Source organism: Lepus europaeus, chromosome 7, assembly GCF_033115175.1.
Source record: "Lepus europaeus isolate LE1 chromosome 7, mLepTim1.pri, whole genome shotgun sequence".
NCBI classification, from domain to species: domain Eukaryota; kingdom Metazoa; phylum Chordata; class Mammalia; order Lagomorpha; family Leporidae; genus Lepus; species Lepus europaeus.
In genome coordinates this window covers 17,611,173-17,621,044 of record NC_084833.1, presented here as the reverse complement: position 1 = coordinate 17,621,044, position 9,872 = coordinate 17,611,173, and the positions used below count along the sequence as shown (strand labels likewise).

Below are 9,872 nucleotides of genomic sequence, written 5' to 3'. Positions count from 1 at the left end.
TCGCTGCTGATGCACCTAGGATAGCAGCAGCAGATGGGCCCAAGTGCTCGGGCCCCTGCACCCATGTGGGAGACCCGGATGAAGCTCCTGGCTTCAGCCTGGTCCATCCTTGGCCATTGTGGCTGTTTGGGAAGTGCACCAGTGGATGGAAGAGCTCTCTCAGTAATTCTCACTTTCAAATAAATAAATATTAAAAAACAAACCTCAAAGCAACAGATTGTGGTGGAGCAGTTCAAGTCCCAGCTGTTCCACTTCAGATCCAGCTCCTTGCTAATACCCCTGGGAAAGCAGAAGAGGACCCAAGTACTTGGCCATCTGTCACCCACGTAGCAGACCTGGATGAAGTTTGAAGCTCCTGTCTTCTGCCCGGCCCAGCTCCAGGCATTTCTGCCATCTGGGGACACTGAGCCAGTGGATGGAAGCTCTCTCTGTCTATCTCTCTTTGTCACTCTTCCCTTCAAATCAAATAAACAAGTAAATAAATAAAAATAATAATAATAAAAGCTCCAAACCAGCACAGGTGTTCAGTGGAGTAGGTGAGTACGCTTTGGAAGCCACATCCCATAGGGGCTGAGTGTTGGCTCCTCTTTTAGATGCAGCTTCCTGCTACTGGGCACCTTGGCAGCAGCTCTAGTACCTGGGTTCCTGCCACCCACGTGGCTCTTGTGGCCACTTGGGCAGCGAACCAGTCTTTGCGTTTCAAATGAATTTAAAAAAAACAAAATGTGAAAAGGGAGAAAGTCCCAAGCAAGCCCCTTCCACTCTCCCCTTCCCGGCTACTACCCCTACCGCAGTCTCTTCCTGGTCCTGGGAACCACAGCCTCACGTGGGGTCACTGGCCGGGGTCCAGAGAGCGCCCCGGCCAGCGTCATCGTTCCACACGCAGGGGTCATGCCCCCCCTCGCCCGGGGTCACAGCCCCTCCCGGGGTGGTGGGGGGGGCGGGGGCGGTGTCACCGGCCTCAGGCAGCGGCCCCACTGCCACACGCGATGCGCTCTCCGTCCGCAGGCCGGGGTCCCGGTTACCAGCCCAGGAGCTCCGGGCCCCTCCCCCGAGGCCGGCGGCCCCTCCCCCCGAGCCATGGTGGCCGCCCCGGGGGCGCCAGGTCCTAGCCCGGACTCCCAGGAGGCCGCGTCCGGAGCCCCGGCGCCCGAGGCGCCTTCGCGGGAGGCCCCGGCCTGCGCGGAGCCCTCGTCGCCCCCGCCGCCCCTCCAGCTGCTGCCGCCGCCACTGCCCGCGAGCCCCGGGGCCGGGCGGCCGCCGCTGCGCCTGGTCGGGTGGGGCGGGATGGCGGCCGCCGAGTGGCTGGGGGCCGGCCTGGCCCGGGTGCTCTTCTACCCGACGCTGCTCTACACGGTGTTCCGCGGCAAGATTCCGGGCCGGGGGCACCGGGACTGGTACCACCGCATCGACCGCACGGTGCTGCTGGGCGCGCTGCCGCTGCGCAGCATGACGCTCCAGGTGAGCCGGGCCGGGCGGCGGGCCCGAGCGGCCGGCGGCCCTCGCTGAGCTCCCCCTTTGCCTCGGCAGCTGGTCCGGGACGAGAACGTGCGCGGGGTGATCACCATGAACGAGGAGTACGAGACGAGGTTCCTGTGCCACTCGTCCGAGGTGAGGGGGTCGTGGCCCGCGGGCAGCAGCTGGGGCGGGGCGCCCGCCGTGGGCCCGGCGGAGCCGGTGCCCCGCTTCCGCTCCTCCGGGTTTAAATGGTCGCAGCGGGAGGTGGGAGAGCAAGTCCCCGCGAAGGGCGTTTGAAAGAAGACAAAGTCTGGTCACTCTTTTGTACACAAATATATTGTTTTTAAAAATTATCTATCTGAAAGGCAGAATTGCAGGGAGAGGAAAGACAGAGAGAGGTCTTCCACCTGCTGGTTCACCCCCTCCAGGGCTGCAGCGGCTGCGGCTGGGCCAGCGGAAGCCCGGAGTCTGGAACTGCATCCGGGTCTCCCACGTGGGTGCAGGGGCCTGAGGACTGGGGCCACTTTCCACTGCTTTCCCAGGCCATAGCAGGGAGCCGGGTGGGAAGGGAAGCAGCGGGGACTTGAACCCCTGCTCATACGGGATGCTGGCAGTGCAGGTGGAGGCTTAACCTGGCTCCCACAAATATTCTTAATTTTGGTACCTAAAATTGAAAGGCAATTTTTGTGTGTCTTGCTAATTTCCTTCATTGATGCAGCACTTTTTAGCCACTAAGTATGCATCAGGCACTGTGTTAGGCACTCAATATCAAGTCCCTGCCAACTTTTTTTTTTTTTTTACTTTATTTTATTTTTATTTTTTTATTTTTGACAGGCAGAGTGGACAGTGACAGAGAGAGAGACAGAGAGAAAGGTCTTCCTTTGCCGTTGGTTCACCCCACAATGGCCGCCGCAGCTGGCACACTGCGGCTGGTGCACCGTGCTGATCCGAAGGCAGGAGCCAGGTGCTTATCCTGGTCACCCATGGGGTGCAGGGCCCAAGCACTTGGGCCATCCTCCACTGCACTCCCTGGCCACAGCAGAGAGCTGGCCTGGAAGAGGGGCAACCGGGACAGAATCCGGTGCCCCAACTGGGACTAGAACCCCGTGTGCCGGTGCCGCAAGGTGGAGGATTAGCCTATTGAGCCACGGCGCCGGCCTCCTGCCAACTTTTAAGAGGACACACACCACCCCCTTACATACTCTCTAAATTTATCATAAAACTATGCATTGAAAAACTGTAAAGAGTTTATTGACTGATTTGGTGGAATTAAGTTATAGATCCTGGTGGAACTCCAAATTACTGTTATAACAAAATTCAGGCCTAAAATATACTTTTCATTAAATGTGACTGCCTGTTTGTGGAATTTTCCACAGTGGTAATTAAATGTTGCCCTATCATTATAGTGTTTGACACCTACTAACAATAAACAATTATCATAGCCTGATGGAGATGTAATATTTCAACCTGTAGATTTTTTTTCAAACTTTAAAAATACTTGTAGCTGGGGCTGGTGCCGTAGCACAGTGGGTTAAAGCCCAGGCCTGAAGCGCCTGGCGCCTGACTTCGGATCAGCTCAGCTCTGGCCATTGCAGTCATTTGGGGAGTGAACCAGTGGAAGGAAGACCTCTGTCTCTCTATATAACTTTCAAATAAATAAATCTTAAAAAGAAAAATTGCTATTCCTGTTTTCTACCATGTGCTCCCTCATAAAAAGTTGTGTTTTATTTTTTTTGAAGGAGACTTACGGAAAGAGAACTATAAAGCACTAGCTAAATATAATACCCCAGAGCTTGTGGTGTGGCACAGCAGGTTAAGCCACCACCTGCAATGCTGGCCTCCCAAATGAGTGCTGGCTTGAGTCCTGGATGCTCCACTTCCAATCCAGCTCTCTGTTAATGTGCCTGGGAAAAGCAGTGGAAGATAGCCCGAGTGCTTGGGTTCCTGCCACACATGTTGGAGACTTGGATGGAGTTCCAGGCCCCTGGCACTGGCCTGGTCCAGCCCCCAGCTGTTGTGGGCATTTGGGGAATGAAGAAGTGCTGTGGTACAGCTGGTTAAAGCCCTGGCCTGCAGCGCCAGCATCCCATATGGGGGCCGGTTCGCATTCTGGCTGCTCCACTTCTGATCCAGCTCCCTGCTAATGAGCCTGGGAAAACAGCAGAGGATGGCCCATGTCCTTGGGCACCTGCATCCAAGGGGGAGACCTGGAAGAAGTTCCTGGCTCCAGATTGGCTTAGCTCCTGCTGTTGTAGCCATTTGGGGAGTGAGCCAGTAGACTGAAGTTCTCTCTCGCTGTGTCTCTACCTCTCTCTGTAACTCTTTCAAATCAATAAAATTTTTTTAAAGATTTATTTATTTATTTGAAAGTCTGGATTACACAGAGAGAAGGAGAGGCAGAGAGAGAGAGGTCTTCCATTTGCTGGTTCACTCCCCAACTGGCCCCAACGGCCAGAGCTGCGCTGATCCGAAGCCAGGAGCCAGGAGCCTCCTCGGGGTCTCCCACGTGGGTGCAGGAGCCCAAGGACCTGGGCCATTCTCTACTGCTTTCCCAGGCCACACCAGAGAGTCAGATCGAAAGTAGAGCAGCTGGGACTAGAACCAGCGCCCATAGGGGATGCCGGCTTGTGCCACTGTGCCAGCCCCCAAATCAATAAATTTTTTAAAAACTTTTAAAAAAAGTACATGGAAGATTTTCTTTCTCTCTCTGCCTGGCTCCCAACCCCCCACCCCGTAACTCTGCCTTTCAAATAAATCAATCTTTAAAAATATGTGTATAATGCCTCAACCCTGCATCATTCCCTCCACAAGTGCTAAGATTATGCAAAAAAAAAAAAAAATGTTCACAATTCTTGTAGGTGGATCTTACAGACGTAGTGCTTTGAGGCTAAAAATTCAAGTGATGCTTTAAGAATACTTGAAATCTTAAATTTTTAAAAATATTTATATGTTTATACTTGAAAGGCAGAGATACAGAGACAAAAGGAGAGAGAGATCTCCCATCTACTGGTTCACTCCCCAAATGGCCAAAATGGCCAAGGCTGGGCCAGGCTGGAGCCAGGAGCTTCTTCCTGGTCTCCCATGTGGGTACAAGTCCATGGACCATCTTCCACTGCTTTCCCAGGTGCATTAGCAAAGAGCTGGATCGGAAGTGGAGCAGCTGGGACTTGAACCAGCACCCACCAGCACTGCAGGTGGAGGTTTAGCCATCTATGCCACAGCACCAGCTCCTTGACTTAGTTTTAACTCAGCAACAAATCTGTTTTTGATGAAGTACCAACCATGGAGTCAGCCATTTTAAAGACGTTATGGGAAAAGTTTCCGTTTTAGAAAACAGGAAACAACATATTCACATTGCAGGGAACTGATTCACTCCCAAATTGCTTTGCTGCCTTTTGAGAGCCCCTCTTCATCCCGCCTACATTTTGTTTTCTCTCCATTCTTTCCTTATGTGCTGGACCTGGTTCCAGGAGTGGAAGAAGTTCGGAGTCGAGCAGCTGCGGCTCAGCACAGTGGACATGACTGGGATCCCCACCTTGGCTAACCTCAAAAAAGGAGTCCAGTTTGCTCTCAAATACCAGGCTCTGGGCCAGTGTGTCTACGTGCATTGTAAGGCCGGGCGCTCCAGAAGTGCCACTATGGTGGCAGCGTATCTGATTCAGGTAGGAAAGGTCCTTCTGCACTGGTCCCATTTGTAGCAGGTTTCCAGAACTTCCACCGCATGCTCTACTGCTGGGCCTTGCTAGAAGGAGCCACATTCTCAGTTTCAGGCTCTCGGGAGGCAGTGTGGTATTGTGGGAAGCACCTGAACTGTGTGAGAGGCTATCGTCCAAACAGGCAACAGTGTGTTCTCCTCGCTGATGCTTTTCCTCAAAGTAAACACGATACGAAGCCCAAGTGAAAGAAAGTACATCAAGTTTTGGCCTAGAGCAAGCATTCAAAAAAATGGAGTTTGGGCACACGTTTAGCCTAGCAGTTAAGATGCCTAATAGCAGAATATTCATAGCAGAATATCTTGGTTCCATACCCAGCTCTGGCTCCTGACTTCACCACCTTCTTGCTGATGCATTCCCTGGGAGGCAGCCGTGATGGCTCAAACAGTTGGGTTTTTGGCACCTGGTGGGAGACCTGGATTGAGTTTCTGACTCATCCTCCACCAGGCTCAGTCCTTGCTGTTGTGGGCATTTGGGAAGTGAACCTGCCAATGAAAGCTCTCTATCTTGCTCTATCTCTGTCTCTGCCTCACAAATAGATATATTTTTTAAAGATTTATTTATTTGAAAGACACAATTGCAGAGAAAGAGTGATATCTTCCATCCTCTGATTCACTCCCAAATGGCTGCAAAGGCCCAAGGTGAGCCAAACCAAAGCCAGGAGCCAGGAGCTTCTTCTGGGCCTCCCACATGGCTGCAGGGACCCAAGGACTTGGGCCATCTTCCACTGCTTTCCCAGGCGCATTAGCAGGGAGCTGGATTGGAAGTGCAGCAGCCAGGACTGGAACTAGCACCCATATGGGATGCCAGTGTCACAGGCAGTGGCTTTACTTGCTATGCCACCATGCTGGCCCCCTTAAATATTTTTTAAAAAAAATATAGTTGCAAAGGCTGTTCAACCCCAGCTAAAGGCTAGAAACACAAGTTATAAACGGGATGTTGGGAAATCAAGTGCTGTAGACGACAGTGCTGCTCACTTCCCACTCTATACTACTTAGTTTTCTTCAACTACTTAAGGGTAAACTTCTAGACATTGTTTCTAGAAACAGGGGGTCCAAACTGAGTTTTGCCTATCAATATTATTGATGGCAGATCTGATGCTCTAAAAATATTTAGCAGAGAGGCTGGCGTTGTAGCACTGTGGGTTAAGCTGCTACATGTGATGCTGGCATTCCATATGAGCACTGGCTCAAGTCCCAGCTGCTCCACTTCTGATTCACCTTCCTGTTAATGTGCCTGGAAGGCAGTGGAAGATGGCCCAAGAGCTTGGGTCCTTGCCACCGTTGAGTTTCTGGCTCCTGAGTGTGGCCTGGCTCACCTCTGCCTATTGCAGCCATTTGGGGAGTGAACCAAAGGAGAGATCTATTTGTCTCTCCCTCTCTGTCACTCTGCCTTTCAAATAAATAAACTTAAAAAAAAATCATTTAGAAAAAGCAAACACCCTTAATTATTCCGTTGTTTTGCTCATCTTAACTTGACTCCTTCTTGTTTATACATCTGGCCTCTGCAGTGCATTTTCTAAGTTATGTGAATAGTTTAAGGAAAATGGAATGTGAAGATAATCAGCCTGGACTTATTTTTGTCACTGTGGTTAGCGAGTATTTGACCGAACAACACGAAAGCTTTGGTCATGAGAAATCTGTTGGAAACATGGTCTTAGGGTGATATTTGGGACCATGAGAGAATAGAAATAGCAGGTTAGAAATCTGTATTTTCTTGGTTCCATTGAGGCTTTTTTGTTTGTTTTCCATTCAGTTCTTTTTTTTTTTTTTTTTTTTTTGGACAGGCAGAGTGGATAGTGAGAGAGAGACAGAGAGAAAGGTCTTCCTTTTTGCCGTTGGTTCACCCTCCAATAGCCGCTGCGGCCTGCGCATCTTGCTGATCCGAAGCCAGGAGCCAGGTGCTTCTCCTGGTCTCCCATGCGGGTACAGGGCCCAAGGACTTGGGCCATCCTCCACTGCCTTCCCGGGCAATAGCAGAGAGCTGGCCTGGAAGAGGGGCAACCGGGATAGAATCCGGTGCCCTGACGGGGACTAGAACCCGGTGTGCCGGCGCCGCAAGGCGGAGGATTAGCCTGTTGAGCCACGGCGCCGGCCTTCCATTCAGTTCTAAACCAACGAGTATCCTCAGGACACAAAGATAATTCTCCTAGTTAAAGTTAAGAAGTACTCATTTTTCTAGTCCCCAGGACAAATTATATGAAAACACCTACCTACATGTACTCTTTCCTAGAAATTCTTATAACCAAAATCCCAGTTCAAAGAGGATGTTGGGTAGACCTAGGCAATCTTTAACTTAGGATCTCAACATGGCATGTTAAGCCTTCTTTTTCTAGGATTTGGCAGAATGAGAAGTGGGTCGAATGACTTGTCCATCCAGCCACTTGCATAGTATTGTGGGACTGATTGATTAAGGTAGTTTTTAAGTGTTCTGTTTTAATACCTGGAACATGGTTTTTAACATCTCCCAAAATGGAGATTTTGTTGTTGTTTTTAAAGATGTATTTACTTATTTATTTGAAAGGCAGAATTACAGAAAGAGGGAGAGATCAGTCTTCCATCGACTGGTTCACTCCCCAGATGGCTGCAACAGCCGAAGCAGGGCCAGGCCTAAGCCAGGAGCCTGGAATTTCATATCTCCCGCATGGGTGGGAGGGGCCCAAGGACTTGGGTCATCTTCTGCTACTTTTCCAGGCACAGTAGCAGGGAGCTGGATTAGAAATGGAGTAGCTGAGGCTTGAACCAGCACTCATATGGGATGCTGGTGTCACAGATGGTGGCTTAACTTACTCTTCTGCAACACTGGCCCTGAGATTTTTTTTAAAAAAGATTTTATTTATTTGAGAGGCAGAGTTACGGGGCAGGGGGCTAGGGAGACAGAGAGAAAGGTCTTCCATGTGCTGGTTCACTCCCCAAATGGCCACAGAGCTGGAACTGGGTCAAGCCAAATCCAGAAGCCAGGAGCTTTTTCCAGGTCTCCCACGTGGGTGCAGGGGCCCAAGCACTTGGATCTTCCACTGCTTTCCCAGGCCATAAGCAGAGAGCTGGAATGGAAGAGGAGCAGCCAGGACATGAACCAGCATCCATAAGAGATGCTGGCACTGCACATGGAGGCTTAGCCTACTATGCCACAGTACTAGCCCCTGGCCCTGAGATTTTAAAAAATGTTTTGTGGGCCGGTGCCACGGCTCAATAGGCTAATCCTCCATCTGCGGCACTGGCACACTGGGTTCTAGTCCCAGTCGGGGTGCTGGATTCTGTCCTGGTTGCCCCTCTTCCAGGCCAGCTCTTTGCTGTGGCTTGGGAAGGCAGTGGAGGATGGTCCAAGTGCTTGGGCCCTGCACCCCATGGGAGACCAGGAGAAGCACTTGGCTCCTGCCTTCGGATCAGCGCGATGCACCGGCCACAGCGTGCCAGCCGCAGCGGCCACTGGAGGGTGAACCAACGGCAAAGGAAGACCTTTTTCCCTGTCTCTCTCTCTCACTGTCCACTCTACCTATCAAAAAAAAAAAAAAAAGTTTTATGTATATGAAAGGCAGAGACAGACAAAAAGAGATCTTCCATCTGCTGGTTCACTCTCCCAATGCCCACAACAGCTAGGGCTGAGCCAGGCTGAAGCTGGGAGCCCAGAACTTAATCCAGATCTCCCATATGAACAGCAGGGACCCAAGCACTTGAGACATAACCAACTGCTTTCCAGGGTGGGCATCAGCAGGAAGTTGGATTAAAAGAAGAGGTAGGACTTACACCCAGACCCTCCAATATGGGGTGCAGGTATCCCAAATGGCATCTTAATTGCTACACCAAATACCCAACACCAAAGTGGAGTTTTTTTTTCTTTTTGATTTATTTATTTCAAAGGCAGAAAGGGACCTCCTATCTTCTGGTTCATTCCCCAAATGCCCACAAAAAACCTGGGCTGGGCCAGGATGAAATTGGGAGCCAGAAACTCCATCCAGGTCTTCCATGTGGATTGCAGGGGCCCAGCCACTTGAGCCATCACCTGCCTGCTGCTTCTGAGGGTGCACATTTTCAGGAAGCTAGACTCTGGAGCAGAGCCAAGAATTAAACCTAGGCACTTCCTTATGGGATGTGGGCATTACAAGCAGCATCTTAACCATGAGGCCAAATGTTTGCTCCTAAATGGAGTTAAAAAAAAAAAAAAAAAAAAAAGTAGGAATCCTTTAGCACCTACTCATAGATAAAGGGTACCTTGATACCTGCTACTTTATTTCTCTGTTGGCTTTCCAATCCTGTATTTCAGGTACACAAGTGGAGTCCAGAGGAGGCTGTAAGAGCCATCACCAAGATCCGGTCACATATCCACATCAGACCTGGCCAGTTGCAAGTTCTCAAGGAGTTCCATAAGATTACTTCAGAAGCAGCAAAGAATGAGACTGTGATACACCAATGACATGAAGTACATGGATTAGAAGGAACTCAATACAGCCCAGCCCTGCTTAATATGGAATATAGTTTAACAGGACTGAAGGGCTTAAGCCCATCCTTGACCTAACTGAAATCTACTAAGTAATGGATAATTTTGCTTTTGTCTTGTTTCACTTTCCTGAAATAACAATTGTATGGCTAGAAAGGAAGAAATTTAGTGTGGCTTGTATTCATGGGTTCTTGGTATAAGGACTGGGGTGTCTTATTTTCTTGAATGGGGTCAGAGAAATAATAATTTCAACAAAAATCTCTT

The 9,872-nt window shown here is 50.3% G+C and overlaps 1 protein-coding gene across 1 annotated transcript; it reads left to right on the top strand.

Annotated features, from left to right (window-relative positions):
* The first annotated feature begins 967 nt into the window (after positions 1-967).
* Positions 968-9,846, top strand: PTPMT1 (protein tyrosine phosphatase mitochondrial 1). Its single transcript, XM_062196139.1, has 4 exons — positions 968-1,461; positions 1,531-1,611; positions 4,929-5,120; positions 9,435-9,846. Exons 1-4 carry the CDS (start codon positions 1,081-1,083, stop codon positions 9,582-9,584), a joined length of 804 nt encoding a protein of 267 aa, XP_062052123.1. The 5' UTR covers positions 968-1,080; the 3' UTR covers positions 9,585-9,846.
* The last annotated feature ends 26 nt before the right edge of the window (positions 9,847-9,872 follow it).